Here is a 17,819-nt window from a genome sequence, read left to right as displayed (position 1 = left end):
TATAAAATGCCATGTGATGTTTTAGGTCAGACTTGGACAGGGTATCAGTAGGAGTGATGCTTACAGAAGCCAAACTGTTCTGTTTTGGTTGTCCTGACAACACACGTAATCGCTAGTATGAGCTTGGATGACTTTCTGTCAACTTAGTTTCCTTATGTGATAATTGTGCTCTTTCTATTCACTCCTTACCCCAGGCAAGGTCATGAATGGGCCCATTTATTATGGCCAGTGGGCAAGAGGATCCACCTTGGAAAGGTTGCCTATTATTCACAGGACAAGACAGAGACACACATGCATGTCCTCAGCTAAAAGCAGTTTAGAGCGAACCGTATATCTAAAATGCATGTGTTTTAGTGTGGGATTAAACAAGCAACACACTCACAAAATTAAGACTGTATTTTGAAATGTCCTGGCTAAGATTTAGACTCAGGTAACTTCTTACAGTGAGGCAGCACTGCAAACCACTACTCCACCGTGTCACATTGGATTTAACCTAAAGTTAATATTACAATCACCACCAAATAACAGGATTCTTCTAAATGCAAGTACCAGGAGAAGAACTGTGAAATTTCTGACAAATTAAGTGAGCCATTTGTTTCCCTTAGGTTAGATCCACTATGATAAGATAACACTGGAATCTGCTGCATGATGCACTCCCCGTAAGACTCTATATCTGATTCACTATCTTTATTTTAACTACACTCAGCTTCTTTTTTCCCCTCATTCTATCACATTCGTGTCTTGCTACCCTCTGTCTCGTTTCTTTATCTTTTAATTTCTGTCTGTCCTCCATATTGGACCAGCATATTACACGATGGTTATCTCGGTTCAGGCGCATGACAGTAAAGGGCGGACTCTTCTGAATTTTTCTTCTAACTCTGTTGCTCTGAAATGCAGCTGGGTAAGCTTCACAGACATTGCTATGCGGACTGAATTTTCTGAATTTAAATTATTTTAACTGCATTTGGATTTGCACTTTGTTAATGACTACTCATTCTTAATTAGTCTTAAGGACAGCAGTACAAGACTGACTGATATAGTTTTACTAACTCAGCACTTTACTGTCTGCTTCAGAAACAACTATGCATTTACTGTCTGTGGGTAAACCATTAGCTGTAGCTTTAATTGCTAAATGCCAGTCTGATAGTCCCATTGTGAGAACCTTTATGGACGAGTCAATGAGTGCATAGGCGTCAGACATGATTTTATGACAGTCTGTCAGAAATAACTTTTCAAATGAACTAAAGTTTTGCGTGAAACAAATCTTCCCCAAAGAAAAGGATAAATTACATGATCATTTTGCTATCTTTTTTAACACAGTTTATAGTGCAATTAGGTGATACGTTTTCAGTTCTTTTTGTTCTTTTTCCAAAGCAGGAGAGCATATTCAGATTTTTTTTTCTGTACTTTAAGTAGATATGCTCTCATTACTGTCTTCAGTACAATGTTTATAAATGAAGTCAGTGAAAGCACAGATCATGAAGCTATAAAAACTTTTTTTTTTTTTTTTTTTTTTTGGTAATACACGTTGAAACATGTCTACAGTTTACATGCACTGTGAGAACGGGAGAAAGAGATACTTTGAGCAGGTAACACTGAGGCTCGATGCAGTGCTGACATGTTGCTTTAATTTAACCTCTTGTCTGTCAAAGAATATGTTGGATTTGGAAATGTTCACAGCCGTTATGAAATGAGAGCTTATATTCTTTGGGGAAAACAGATGGAGTCAGCTTTCATGTCTTTATTATGCTAGCCGCACTAACTAGTTTCTAAGGAAACAGCCATGAAAATTTAAAACATCAACTTTAATCATTTCTGATTTTTTCAAAATGCTATAATTCCAATTTAGAGCAACTCTTGTTTGTGATGTCGGATAACAAACAAAAATTGTGACCCGATACAACTCTTGTTTGTGACTATTAAGGCTATTAAAATACATAACTCAAAGCTGTGCACCTTTAAGTGCATTTTCTTACATTTACCTTAATAATACCTTATTCATTGTTATTCTATTCTATGTATAATTGCATACTTGTGTGATGTAGATTTCATAATCTGTAATCACCCATGATGGGAATGGAAGGATTTAATCACTTCATTGATGCTCTTTTTAGAAATCACTGTTATTTTTCCACTCTTTTCACTTTTCTTTTTCTGTGAAAACAGTGTTAAAACCAACTCATTATTGCCAAAATGAGGCTTTAGTGAAAGCTGCATATTTCTGAGTGAGGTGATATTGTTTAGCTAGGCTAAAAACAGTGTGAATGGGGTAGATGCTTATCTGTAAAATCCAAGCAGTTCGCATTCAAACATGTAGAAAGATTTATCAAATGATCAAGTGGCCCTCTCTGAAATAGGTGAATTTATTGGATTACATTTTTTCATTCAAAAATGTTTCTGATTCTTATGAAACTGAAGAAGTTGGAAATACAATATATGACAAAAAGTGAGTGCGCTTGAAGGATTAGAAGGTCAGCCAGAATCTTGTTCAGCCGCCTGTGAACTGCCGAGGACAAGTCTGTCTTACTCCAAATCCTGTTTTGTGAAGTGAGGAGCCTGATAAGGGTTGTAATTACCTTGTTTCAAAACAGCAAATTGCCAGGTGTCTTAAAAGCAGACAGGCGGGCTCAGGTAGTAACAGCCATAATGAGTCTAGTTCTTTGAGGACAGCGCTGCTTACTTATGGATCTGTTTTTGGCTTTACAAAACTTAGAAAACAGAGAGATCAAAAATTTTTTAACCTTCATCTCTCCATTGTTCTGTAGAAGAAATCTCTAAAAATGTTATATTTTAGTGGTTTAGTTTTATAGGCAGATCCCTGAGTGTAGTTCAGGAGTCTTTGCTTGTTGAAAAGAAATATATATAACAGGTCGAAATTTTACATTGGTAGTACTTTATTGTAATTGTAGTTCATACTAGGCATGCAAGTTATTGATAAATGAGTTAATCTAAAATTGACTGATACTATCATTTGACTAGAGATCTTATCACTAAGAAGAGATAAGACTGAAAGTTAGAAATATGTATTTTGACACCTAAATAGAGAAAATCTTTCAATTGCTTTAATAAAAGAAGAGGTAATCATATTTTTTTCTCATTTGTTTTTAGTCTATATGGGAAAAAAAAACACTAAATCAGCAGACCAGGCCTCATAGAGAACTGGGAATTGGTGTCAGTCAGAAAAAGCCTGATCGGATCGTCATATTTACAAGTGCTTAAGCAGAGGGGGAAAAAAATCACCACTTGTCATTAAGTAGAGACCTCAAAAATAATCATAAAAGATAAGGCAAAAGCCATGCTGAATATAAAGCAGAAAGATAAATAAAGACTCAAGAAGAGATGCCCTGGGATAAGGGGGAGAAAAAAAAGAGTGCTGCAGAGGGGAGATGGATAGATGGGAAAGAAGGAAGAAAAAGAAGGTAAAGAGAAAGCGGGTGAGTGAGTGGGCGGTGGGGTTATGATGAATTAAAGATGACACTCTCCTGCAGCCTGGTTTCTAAAGATCACTCTGTCTGCTAATGTAATGTTAATGAATGCAAATGATGTGCCTAACCTCTCTCCTCTGACCAAGGCATGGGAAGAGGAGCGAACGAAGGAAAAGATAGTGAAAGATAGAGGGCTGTATATGAAGTGGTAAAGTTAGAGTACAAAAGTGCTGTCTCTGCAAGTTGCCAATACTTGGAAGACTGGGTGACCACTAACATTATATGTATGCTTTTTTTTTTTTTTTTCTTTTTGCATTTATTTGCAGTCGCTGTTGTACTTTCTCCTTCCATTTTACAACAACTCAATTACAAACTGCTAATCATGGAAAAGAGCTTCTGGCTGCAAGGTTGATGCCTACATTTTATGCGACACGGTAGCCCAGATGTGTGAGGCCAAGATAATGTCACCTTGCTGTGATTATAGGATAATTTCATCAGGTTCTGCTGATATTGTATGTATATTAATTGTCCTTACACTGCAATCTCTCTAACATCTGCCTGTGATTTCACTTTCCCCCTGTCTGGCTTTACTTGTCTGTATGTTCTCTTATCTCATGTTTTCCTTTTATGACTCACACTGACCACATCCACTTTCATGCTGGAAATGTTATTTTCACTCAGCAACTGCAAGCCCCGAACTCCATTAATACATCTGTTTGGGCGATCTGTAATTTGCAAGCCAGCTCATTTAAATCCTGTCTGTGTCTCGGCAAAGCAGGACTTGTGTGTCATCACTTTGAGCTAATGTCTCAGGGGATGGCAGATTATTTTCTGTCCAATTTTCAAATCAGACACATTGTCATGTGTGTCTTTAGGGAGACATTGAAATAACACATTTCTTTTGACATATTCCTGTTGAATGTTCTGCTTTTTCTATTTAAAGCAAAAAAAAGCCCTTCAGTAAGACCGATAAAGCAACAAAAGTCTCACGTCCATGTTTGAGGACGTTCTTCTTTATTGAATAAAATAGTGTCTCTATTCATGTTACCTCTCTATTCATGTTATCACCAAGGAGTCTTAAGCAATAAAAATGTTTTTAGTTTTCAAACTTAATCTATACTACGTCCAGCTCACAGACCTTACATGATATTTGGTTCACTTTCGCACTTTTCTTTTACCCAGTTTTATTGGATAGCCAAAAATAAAGTCATCTCTATCAACACAACAGGTAAAAACCAAGAGCTATTTCTTTCACACTTCACAAAAATAGTTTTATACGTAGGTCATATGTTGGATCCTTGTCCTCAAGTTTAAAGCACTCAGGGCTAAGACTAACATAGCCGTACTTCACCAATCAAAGTCCAATACTGGATAGCATGACAGGCTTCACTTGACAAATAACAGTCTGGTGCTTTATTACCATGAGTTATCAAATAAGCTCAACCGATCTTAGACATGGAGGAAGTTATGTTCGGTTTTCCAATCAAACCATTTTTAGACCGGTGATTCAGTGTGTGGAGATACTGCCTCAGTCTGTCATGGACTTTTATATTCCTCAATTCTCAGAGTGGCCGACTGATTAGTATGGAAGATTGTCATTGGCTAGCCTCACCACAAGTCTTTATTAGCTGTCCCTCGGAACACAACAGGGCAACTCAATACTTTCTTTATTTCTTACATCAAAAGAAGAGTCTTGTACATAGAGAAAATAGGTTGTGAAGTTTTGAAACGCACTCCTTAACATATAGGTCTGGCTGGTTGTACAGGTAGTCTTGCTGTGCTCAAAACATTTTCTTGCTTTATTCCAGAAATACTCCAGTCTGTCAAAAAATAAATTGCTTTCATATTCATAAATCCCCTGAGTGGACGGCTGATTAGTTTGGAAGATGCAGCACTTCTCTCTTGTTTGTTTGTCAGCCGCCCCATATTAAGATTCCATGCTCAGCAGGCTACCCTGGGGTTTCATCATTGTTAAGTGCTCATTTCAGTCCTGCTGATTTCTCCTGTGGTATTTCATCTTTGTCTTCCTTTCTTTCTGTCTGTCATCATTTTTGGGGGTTCTGTCTTTTTTTTTTCTTTGTCCTACCATCCTGTTCCCATTCATATCAAGAGATAAACCCTACCTAAATAAAGTTATCTTTGGGCCTGGGATCTTTTATTTTCTTGCTACAATAACAACGAGAAGGCCTTTTCCTGCTCGTTCACCCTCCAGCATCTGGACATGATTGTCTCATTGAATTACAAAATATACCAGCAACCTTGGGCAGGGCGACGTAGAGGAGGGCGGTTAAAGGATGGATGAATGGAAAAGATGGAAAGGGAATGGAAATCCTTAGAGAATACTCTGGCGTATTGATTAAGGAGCAAGGAAGGCTTCGAAAAGGGCTTCAGCACATGTTCTATCGACCAGCAACCATGCAATCATACAGACATGGTCACAAAGGAGGGATTTAAACAGACATGTAGCTATTTTGACTTTTTCCTAATTGTTAGGCTTACACATAATCGCTTAATAAGATTTAAGAGTTCTATAATCCATTACATCTGTTGTTTTTTATCTATAGAAATATTCTTTGGGCTAGTGCTTGTAATATGTAATAATGGAAGTTCCTGTGATGTATCACGCGACTGCTTGCTGACGTGTAATTGCGTGAAGAAAGCTGTTCCCTTATCGATCTGTAACACAGGGCCCCCATCAATGTTTAATGCAGTCTCTCCCTTACTTTCATTTCTCTTCCTCGTTCTCTATATGCCCCTCTCTCTCTCTCTCTCTTTCTCTCTCTCTATCTGTGGAAACAGCCCACCATTTGGTATTGATCCATCACTTGCTGCTAATAAGAAGGAGCAGCGCTCTCTGGGGTTACAGGCCCTGGCTTCACTCTCTGATTGTGACTTCTGAGTTTTGAGTAAAATAATTTGGCGTATTATTTTGAAGACGCCTTTTGCTAAAGAATCCCTAACATCTGTTGAGTATATAATATGCCTATGATGTCGCTATAATACGTCTTTTGCACTGACACCAACGAGCTGTTGCTTTCCTCTGAATTTATGAGCAGTATTTACATAGTCAACATTAGGCTTTTAATGTGGGTAGTTTTCCCACAGTCTGAACTGCTGGTGAACTTGGCTGTGTTTAATATACTAGAGCTTGCAAATAGAGCTGACACAGCAGTGTATAAACAAAAGAGAAAAGGCCCTGAAACACTCGGGACTGCAAAAGTTTTGGTTCACCTTTACCGCCAAATTACTTTTAAATTAACAATATGAAAATGACTTAGTTTAAACTGTAAATTGTTGCTAATTGTCTAATGCATGACAATTGATTTGTTCTTACAAATGGAGTTCTATTTTGTCTGTTTTACATCTGCTTTCTTATGCTTAAAGAGATACTGTTTAGAAGTCTCACTCAGTTAGAATTGCTGGCCTACGTCGTTGTAATATTATAATCTTTAAACCCACTGCCGAAAGAAATCACAACTTTTAGGAACTACATATTTTGTTGCCGAGCAACCATAAAAAAATAATAATTTTAGGATCCGAATGCTGACTGATGTAGACAAATTTTAAAACCAAAACTTTCCTATTCCTAATTCTTGCTGAGTTATAGACTGCCTATGTTTCCCTAAATGATTTCTGATTCACACTTTTCCTTAGTTTTTTATTACCGCAGCATATTGATGAGGAGACATAATAAACGTTCCATCTATTGTCGATTCTCCTTTTATTCTTGCAGGTTTGCGGGGGCTGGTGCTTATCTCCAGCAGGCGAGAGACGGGGTACACACTGGATTGCCTGTCCCTTGTAGGGCAACACAGACACACAGGACAAACATTCATGTTTAGAGAGGACAATTTAGAGACCAAGTAACCTGACAGTCATGTTTTTGGACTGTGAGGAAGCTGTGAGAACCCACACATGCGGAGGGAGAACATTCAAACTCCATGCAGAAGGACCTAAGGCCCGGATTCAAACCCAGGATGTTCTTGTTTTACCAGTTTGAGATACACTGAGAAATCTGGTGACCAAAATTTTAAGATTATCAGTTGGATTGACTCAGATCAGGATTTGTCTGGTTGGAAACTCGGTACCGGTTTAAAAGGAAAATACCTTTTGAAAGAAAAATGTAAAAAAATCAATACATGCATATTTTGGCGTCATTCAGGCTAGAGAGTGAGACCTTCAGCAGTTAAGCGAAGAACAGCAGTATTGCTCTGTTCAACCTGTTGAATGTTCAACCTCTTCTTGCCATGAAACATTCGTATTCAGAAATGCTGATAGCTTCCTGGAAAGCTACATGCTCGAAGGAACAAAGTTAAGGAAGCCTGTAATGCTAGTGGTGTGATGTCATCGCTGCTCCTGATATAAATATATAAATAATAACAAAGAACACATTACATTATACACATCACATACATCAAGCACACAATAGTTGTCTTTGAATTTCTATGAAATAACTATAACTTAGACCTGCATGTCTTGCTTTTCAAAATAGTTATTCAAAAACATGCGGTATCTAGATTGCAAAAAAGGTGAAGAATAATACAACAAAGAAAAATAATTACTAAAAATATAAGGTTGAAAAAAAAAAACTAAAATAGTAAATATTACTCTATTTAAAACAGTAATTATTTATAACATGCATGCACTTTTAAATCAATTGATGTTATTATTCACATTCACTTGGCAAAAAAAAGATGAACAAGACAGCTGATTTAAAACTTGCACACAGACACATTGGACATTTCTCAAATCCCCTATGCCTGTGGACAGGTGTTAGAGATGTGGCACGACTGCTGCTTGAGCCCCACCTTGTTGCTAATCACCACTTAGTACACTCCATTTACTCATGTGCTACTTTGATATTCTGCTAATGGTGGACATTAGATCAGGTGACAGTGCTCATCCTGCCTTCCCATGAGGCCTCTGACCTTTTTTGTCCCCTACCCACAATGTCTTTTACTTCGTCCCCTCTCTCCTCTGTGTTTTAAAGGAAATGGAAAATGGCCTACCAAGTGTCCGTGTGATTAGACTAAAGCTTCTGTGATTTCCCCTGAGAAAGGGCTGGCAGTCCCCACAATGCTCTCTGGCACAGGGAGCTGTTTCATGCTCCTATCTCCCCAGCTGACAACAAGTCTTAAAAACAGGCAGGCTGGAGCTGGCTGACTGTGGAAACTAGACAGAGAAAGGCTGATTTTAAGGAAATTGAAACACTCAGACGAAAAGCCTAGTGTGAACAAGGCTGTCCCGGTAGGTGTACACAGAAAATCGATCACAACGTTGACTGCTGCAGGTAAAGTCTACGTATGAATTAGTCTGCATTCTATTCTTTCATATATTAGTATTTGAATGTGTATCTGATATATCTTACCTGTCTGGTTAATGTCTGCTACATTTACATGTAAGTGGAGATAGTTGAATTGAAGCATTTCCTAACATTCACATTAATATGATTTTTCTTTTCTTTAACAGTGCCTTTTGATCTAGATTTTATTAGCAATATGAGTGACTGATTTCCAATCCCAAATTTTTATGATGCACTGACCATGAGGATTTTTCTTTTAGAAACTAAAATGAAACAGTGTTAAACGTATTTTATTGCCAGCCTCACTTCCCGTTATTCTAAAAAGTCATGCGAGCAATTTAAGATACCTTTTGATAGTCACCGTGTGTATGTTGGAAGCATTATTGTCTTACAGAAAGAAGGTTCCAGGTTCAAATCCCAGCCTTGGGTCTTTCTGCATGTTGCTTGAATGCTCTGCCTATGAATGTGTGGGTTCTCTCCAGGTGCTTTGGCTTCCTGAAAGCATGCCACAGCATGGAAGAGCGATGGATAGGTTGATATTTCTTAAGCAATACCAATTCTGAAACAGTCCTATTAAAAAGCTAATACTTAAGAAGAGATTTGTAAAGTTCTTTAATGAATACAATTAAAATAAGAATGCAATTTCTGGTAAGGGGTTAGGACACCCACACATTTCTCCACTTTAAATAACTACAATCTCACAAAGGTGTATACCTTGAATTAAATACATTTATTTACCTGCTAGAAATAAAAACTAAAACATTAGTTTTCCACATGTGGCATTCCCCCCCGAGTCAGTGTCAGTCCATTGATTATGATTATCAGCTGATACTGAGTCCCTATCTAATACTTCAAAAATATATAAAAAAAATTCTTTATTTTATTATTTCATCCACCTTATTTATCATGCAATAGAACACTGAGAGTGTGCAAATCAAGCTCTGGGTATCTTTTGGTGTGACAGTTTGGATAAAAGAATAAAAATAAAAAACGTTGGGCAACATGACAAACTATATTTACATTGTATTTAATCCAGAGTGGACTCACCAGCAGCTTTGTGCATGTGTGATTCCATTGCATTGTGGAAACGGGATGGACTGGGTATTCTCTGTGCTCTACTGCAGGCTGCTGCATGACGCGTCTGCAAACTGTTACTGATATGGGAGGGGATCATGCGCCTCTCACTTGCCTGCTGAAACTGCAGTCGGTGCTTGCCCATTTTCCGCCAAAGTCTCCTATAAACCAGAGTATATGTTTTGTCACTTGATTTTTGGAAAAAAATGTAGCAAAAATGGCACTTGTGCTCCAACTTGAAGCTGATGCCATATTCTGCTGTTTTATGCAATGAGCTGGGCATAAAACTGTAGACAGTCCACTAGACAGTAGACAGTCCACTACGTAACGGTATATACTGTTATTATTCCTATTTGGGTTTAAAATAATCAAAATCTATACATATATCCGATCCCGGGACGTGATGCCAGATTCCAATCAAGTCTGAAACCACGTGATGGGACCCGATTTCCAATCACGTGATCAGATTGAGACCTCCCTAATGTCCCCCATATGCAATTTGGTTTGAGGCAAAAGTAAATGCGCAATCAATACAATTCAAAACAAGTCAAATGGCTGTGTGTAAAGCAAAGAAAGTTGTCTTATTTAAAATTTAAGAGGGAGGATTTCATCACACTGCGATCCCGTCCCTGTCAACACTTGTTTGGATTGGATAACCATTGCTGAGGCAGTGGAAGGTGTCCAAGGCAAAAACAATTCCTCTGAAAATTCCCGAAGCACCTTTCTTATCTGCTACAGACCATCACCCAGACATACCATTCCTCCTTCAGCAAATGAGTTTTATCTGTTTGGGAAACACAAACACAATCAAGGGCATGTTCTGGCATGACACATTTAAAATGTGAAATGTTCTTTCAGTTTATGAGGTGAATCATTTAGAGCATGGAATAAACAGTCTTTTACAGGGGAAGTCTTCCATTAAAATGGCCACGCATCTTTTAGTCTCTTATCTGTAAATCAGACTGAGAAAAACTGGCAAGATTGGTTGCTTTGTGCCACCTGCCAGTCTTAGTTTTTCTTTTTTTTTTTTTGTATATATATGTCATAGTGAGCATTGCTTTTACACAAGAGATTTAACGTCTAAAATACCTTTTTTTTCTTAATTTTTGAATCAGATCTTCTTATTTTTTTCAAATGTTGAATCAATTACAGTAAAATGTCTGCTTAAATTCACCAAAGAGCCAGGAAATTGATATGCTTTCATCTCACTCAGTTGAAAGCGTTGTGAACCTCTGACCTAATGAATTTGTGAGAATTTTCCAGAAAACTCTGTCTGCATTTTTGAAGTGATTTTTCTCTCGATTAATGGCGTGCAAAGCCATACAGCCTTTTCCCACCCAAAAGTACAAATAAAATCCACCCACTTCACCAGAAGTGACTGCAAATCATTCAAATACATGCATGCATGTGCATGCAAACAAAGGCGGGATATGCATATTGTTGTCGTGCTCACAGAGAGAACACAATACAAAGCTGAGCATTTAACAGCATGACAGAAGCTCTCAGGCATCCCTCCCAGCAAAGTGCCAAGGATTTGTTTCCATGTTTCTTGTCTTAACAGAAGTGAGGCAGAGATGGATGAATCACTGTGGGGTTTCGTCTCTGCTCTGTTCATAGATGATAGTGTCAAGTGATCACTGGGCCTTGAATTCAAGTCATCTCCGTTGAGGGGTACTAAAAATAGGTTTTGGAGGCTAACTACTGTTTTTCTCTCTATTTTTCTGTCTTTGCTGCAGAAACTTTGATGGACACTCGGGTGGCCACAGCAGAGCTGGGCTGGACGGCGTATCCGAACTCCGGGGTAAGTAGGCAGATGCCAACACTTAGATTATTTGGAGTAAAGGTTTGATATTGAACTACCTCTTGTTCAGGCTGAAGTAACTTGATAGTCCGATGCGTAACTTAACACCGTGGGCGATCAGATCCACGGGCACAGGAAAATAGGCACGAAAGTAGGTGGGTTGGAGGCATAAACTTAAGTAGTTCCCAATGTAGCTCCCATTAAAGGCATAATTTTCCCTGTGTCCTGGTTTATAATGACTTAATAATATAATGGGTCTATGTAAGCCACAGCACACAGTACCTAAGTCCCTGTTAATGGAAGCTGGGGGATACTGTTGCTATAATGATACTGTAATGATACATTTATGCAGTGGAGTGGAGGTATTAGAGTGAAACTGGGGAGGAGGAGCTTTGACGATGGATATGCTCTGGGGTTTAAAGATTTAAATTGAACTTTTTTTTCAGAATTTAAGTATTTTAGTTGATGTGAATGGACTAAATATGACTAAAGAAGGGAAACGTACCCAGAATTCAAACAGTATTCATTTTTGGGGGGTTTGTTTTTATTAACTAAGTCTACAGTTAAACCGATTGCTGTCCTATTACACTAATGGAGCCTCACAGACTTTTAAGACCCAGTTTTCACAAATGTAATTCAAAACCCCAATGAAAGCTCCATAGCCCAACATTGGTTTAAATTACAGAAACTATTCAGGATAGACAATGACTGTTTCCTGCATTTTCTGGTTCTTTGGGTCTTTATGAAGCATTTTATACCCGTGTAAAGAGACCCTTTATTGGTGCTAAACCAGATGAACGGAGCTTTGACTTCGCTTAAAGGCTGACTACTGTGGCTGCCCAGATTTTTAGTATTATTGTTTGTGTCCTCAAGGAGTACTAAGACAACTTGATTCATAAAATAACAATGCATGTGTGTGTATCTGTACATTTGTGTGGGCAGTGATCCCTGACACATCTCATAGCTATAATTATGCAGAGTGTCAGCTTTTATTTTTATTATTCAAGGGATCTTGAGCCTGACTCTTTTATTAATTTTGTGCATTTAATTAGGAACCACTCTTTTTTTATGGAAGATAAAGTAACTTTGTAATTTAGTGTTTTTACTATGTGAAGCACTTGCATGCATTATTGAACTATTACATGCTGCTCCATATTATTAGTCACAATTCAGAGAGATATCGTAATTGTGACTGTGTGTTTAGCTTTTGATTTTTGTTGTTTAACATTAATCCTTATGTTGTTTCCAGTTGACAAGGCCTCATCACTTTCACCTCACATGAAATGAAAGAACACAATTTTCGCCATTGATTTTTGCAGTACTGCCATGGTTAAATACCTTATATCCAGATGAATCTTTACTGACACCTACTGAGCAGAGGCCTTTTCCACTGAAGTCTGTTCAGTTCACCAGGCTCCCAGGCACACCGAGCCTTTTGTCTTTTTTTGAGCACAGTATTTTTTAAGCTGTTGCAAAGGTTAGGACCTGCTGTAGGGAGAATACACTTGTGCCGCTTCAAAAGCAGAAGAGTCTGAGAATAGCACAGTACCTTTCTGTGCAGCTTAGTGTAAGTTTGTGAAATACTGCATGCACAAGATACTTGAGATGTTTAGCTCAAAGATGCAGTTGCACTTGTATGTGCACTAACAGTCATTACGAGCATGGCATTTGTGTTAATTTGGAGTTTTTAATGAACTAATTAAATCTGTTTTCAAGTATCCAGAATAGATGAAAAATACATGTAAAGCCTTAAATATGTAACTTTGACCAAAATATTTCATGAGCAGTGCCAAAAAGTATAGGATGTTTGTTGACTTGATGAGACTATTAACTTTCAGTTTAGGATCCTAATTGACTCTTTGCACAGAAAAGAAAGATCATCTCTCCAGTAGCCAAGGCTCCCCCCCTTCTGCAGAAGTAACGCCTAGAAAAATGGTCTGGTTTTTACAATCTGCAATGAACTCGAAGCTGCTGCAACACCTGCATCAAAATCTATATATAAATCTCAGTTTTATATCACCATGGACTGAGATTGTGTAATCCACGAATTGGGTCCATGGTCCAAAATTTATCAAAGCTCACAGCTGACCACATGTCCAGGCCATTTGCCTTCAGGTCAGACATTTTTATGGCTGAGTTTTTGGCTACAGTGAGTCTTCCAGACATAAGAACACTGCACCATGTCTCCAGCATCGTGATAGGACTATCATTCATAAGAGTAACCCTGACTGCACCAGTGGTTATGGAGCATATGATAATGAAGAAGGACAACTGGCTCCGTATTCTTAAATTTCACCTCAGAACAACAGCTAGATGTAATATTCTAACATGAATGTGAAATCCAGCTGTAATTTTGTTGCCGTTGCTGAACCTTGCAACTGCATTTCTTACATTTACACTAAATAACACACCAAATTAAATGCACAATCACTGTGTATGCATGTATCTGTATGTCTCAGTTTATTATTATAATTTGTTCTTTAAGTTTTTATGTAAGAGTCTGTAGGAAGTGTTTTAGTCAGTCCATTTTTGTTGCGCAGAGCTGAAGGTAGTTTTGAAGGACCACAGATGTGGTGTGATTAATTCTGGAGGTGAAAACATGAGGACATCAGGGTCAGCTGTGCAAATGTATAATGGGCTGGCAATATGCAATTGCACACTTATGAGTTAGCATCTGCAGAAAAGGGAGATAGCTCCGGGGGCAGAAACACATGTGCTCAACCAGCAATAATATGATATGCCTTTATAATATGCATTTCTGTTTCATTTTTCCCTGCTGTTTTGTTTCTGTGGCATGAACTATTTCCCGCTCTGTGGGGGCTTCACTCTCCCTTGTCCTTTACTTTTCTTTCTGTCTCACCTTTATAGTAAAATGTCCGCCCTTTCTTGCTTTTCTGTCACGCTGCTTCTCACCCTCTGCCATTCGCTTAGCTGTATGATTAATAAAATATGGAGTCTCAGAATGGAAAATGTCCTCTGACCTTGTTGTGCAGCCTCGTGACAAAGGAGACATGAATGGCTTGCACGCACAGTAGCTTCCTAAGAGTGCCTTTCCTCACAGTCAACGAGACTTCTCTGAGGTTTTCAGTCTTGTTTGTGCCTAATTTAATTGGAATTATAAATCTTATCTTTACAAGGTTAATTGTTTAAAAGAAACATGTCAAGCAAAGTGGATTCAGATCAAAAACCTGTTTTAATGGTGCTATTACATATATATATATATATATATATATATATATATATATATATATATATATATATATATATATATATATATATATATATTTTTTTTTTTTTTAATTAAAAATAATCTAGTAGAAAGACATTAAATGTGTGAGGCATTGTATTTTCTTACTTGTTAAGGAAATAAATATATTATTAATGTCTGTCTAGACACCTTTTTGGATAAATTCTTAAACTTCATTTATGTAACCGACTTTCTTTATTAATAATCCCTTACACCTTCAAACTTTTTATCAAGTTATAGTCCCTGACCTATTGACAATTGACAAAGCAACACAAAATTCACCTACATGAATGAGAGCTAAATAATCTTATTATAACTGTCAAGATATAATTACTTTCTCCAATCTTCCATGTCAACCATTACACACACCTGCTTTATTAGTGTTTTTTTTTGTTTGTTTTGTTTTGTGTTGTTTTTTCAAAATGATTTTGTTAAACCGCATTTAAAAAGCAATGTCTGATTTCCATTGGTCAATTTTTATTTATTTGTACTTTTGTCAGTTTTAGATTACTTCAGTGATATTGGTTATATATATTTATGTCTTATATGTCTTATTTCTGTCTATTAAGAGAGAAATATGAATACTTAAAAACGTTTGCATTGGTCAATCACACTAAGTCTTCATTAAATAATTTAAAACGCATGATAAAACTGCAAGAAGTTCAAGAGGTGTGAATACTTTTGCAGGGTGCTGTAAATCAAGTCAAGCGATGAGAGTTGAAGCAATTTGTAGATTCTCCTACAGCTCACATGTCATGTTTACACTGAACTGCTGCAGGCTTCACTACCCAGCTGAGTGACCTGACAGTAAATGGGGCTTAAGAGAACCAGTAAAAAGACTTTAACAATATACAGAATATCCAATTTGTTAATTCCACTGTTGAAATCTCAATAAGAAACTTGAATGAAGACAGACATCTGAAGCTTTTCTTTTAGTCACCGACAGCATTTTGGCTCCCCAGGAAGCCCCAGACTATAATCAAAGCAAGCTGTATAATTGTAATCTACTATAACTTTAAAAAGTTGTTGCTGCCTTTAAAGACAAAAGGCAGCAACTGTTAAAAGTTAAGCTATTCAAATGAGTTTTTATATTTGAACTCGTTTTAGGAAACTGAACTTAAGAGAGATGCGATGATGAATTTTAGAGATTCAATGCTAATTAATTTCATTTACTTGCTTAGGCTTATGCTATTTTGTTATGTCACTTTTTAATTTTTCAATAATTGTTCTTAAAGGTCAGTTTTCCTAGGCTAGCAGACAAAGGACTATCACTGATCCCCATATCCACCTCCCTGTGCTGTGAGCTTTTTACAGATGCCATTGCAGTGGGAGACGGGGTTGTTAAACATCCTCGTAACTTAGCTCGATAAAGGTGGCAATTGAAGTTCCTCTCATAAGTCACTGTTAGATAATATTTGTCAGTACTGATACAGAACATGGTAAGAAGTGGCAAAGAAAATCAGATTACTGAAAAATTGAATGCAGGGATGCTTGGGATTTTAGCTTATCCCACTTTTGTTATCTAATTTCCTGCTTGAGTTTTCACCATAATCTTGTTGTCTTGTGTGCAAGATGTAAACATAGACACTTTGCTGAAAGGACAATAAGAAAGATGACACGTCGAAGTGATGCAGTACTACCATCCAGGGAGGAAATCTTATCGTGTAGAAAATGAATGCAAACTGGTGGAGATAGAGGAAATTCACATGCTTTTTACCACAAAACATCTGCTTTATATATGTGATTCTGATTCCGAAGCATAACTGTTCCATCCTTTCTTTTCTTCTCTGAAAACAATATAAAATAAAAAAAATAATAAATGAGAAAATCTTTATCTGTTTTTTTAAGTATTTTCTTTCTTTTTTTTTTTTTTTTACAAGTTCTAAATAATTTGATAAAGTTGAATAAGAAATTGTGAACAGCTCCGAGTGAACAGCTTTCACTAGGAGGGGGTTGATGAGACTGAGAGAGAAAAGAGAGAGGAAACAGTATGGAGTAAGAAGGAAAATCCGAGAAACAGGAAATAAACATTGGAGGAAATTGTGTGGAAACATATTTAGAGAAGGGTTGTAAAAAATGCAAAAGAAGAGCTTATAAGACCAAGGATATTTCAAGGAAACCCTAAAATACAGCTGTCTAGCCCAGCAACATACAGTGATGTCAGTGTGGAGGAAAGCTTACGCTAACTGCTCTGACTCTGGTGGGTCACAGAGCTGAGGTGAGAGCCTTGCGGGCAGGAGCTTTCGAAGGTTAAGCAGTCAGAGGGTGGCGGTGGCAGTGAAACCACAAGCAGTGCTGCTTAGCAGGGAGAAATGCAGCAGATTACTTGAGTTATAGACAGTTTGGAGGGCGAATAAAAGGAAGAAGACGATTTTGGGGTATTGGAGACGTAAGCGTGGCAAGCAAATCTTAAAAATTTGATCGGATACAAAAAACATAATAGAGGTTATTTAACTTAACCATAACTTTAAATTTTTGTAAATACCTGCTGCCATAGCAAATTATAAAGGTACTTGCTTATAAACAACCAGCACACAATTTTCTGCATGTATTTATTAAATAACAGTTATATAACCACTGCCTTTATTAAACATCCTCTTAGAACAAGCATCGACGGCTCGCAATCAGCGTAGGCTGTAATTAGTCTGTTTAGATCCTCATGTTTGCTCCGAATGATCAGGCCATTTTATCGTCAGACTGCCATTTTTTAAAATATTTTCAGCAAAGGAAGCCCATATATAGATGGCAATGTGACTGCTTTTAACAGGTTAATAATGAGCAGGTGGAATGTCTCAAAAAGACTTTTGGTGATTGCTTGAAAAATCACACCCTTGAATGCAAATGCCATGTTTTAGGACTGTGTTAAAAGAAATCTATCACAACTAACAGCGTATGGGTAAAATAAAAGTGTAGATGCACATACTGGCTATACCTCTGCAAAGCAGATAGCAGGAGTTAACTACAGTACCT

The 17,819-nt window shown here is 37.4% G+C and overlaps 1 protein-coding gene across 2 annotated transcripts in view; it reads left to right on the top strand.

The window, feature by feature from the left end:
* ephb1 (EPH receptor B1) overlaps positions 1–17,819 on the top strand; it is a 170,901-nt gene that overhangs the window by 46,259 nt on the left and 106,823 nt on the right. For both annotated transcript variants that reach the window (XM_081597723.1, XM_081597722.1), the window contains exon 2: positions 11,538–11,602. In XM_081597723.1, the coding sequence (XP_081453849.1) occupies positions 11,538–11,602 (65 nt within the window). The remainder of the gene's footprint in view (positions 1–11,537; positions 11,603–17,819) is intronic.

The sequence above is a fragment of the Poecilia reticulata genome, chromosome 17 (genome assembly GCF_904066995.2).
Source record: "Poecilia reticulata chromosome 17, P_reticulata-male-v2, whole genome shotgun sequence".
Taxonomy (NCBI): Eukaryota; Metazoa; Chordata; class Actinopteri; order Cyprinodontiformes; family Poeciliidae; genus Poecilia; species Poecilia reticulata.
The sequence above is the reverse complement of the archived record's forward strand: the minus strand, read 5'-3'. Positions and strand labels throughout refer to the sequence as shown.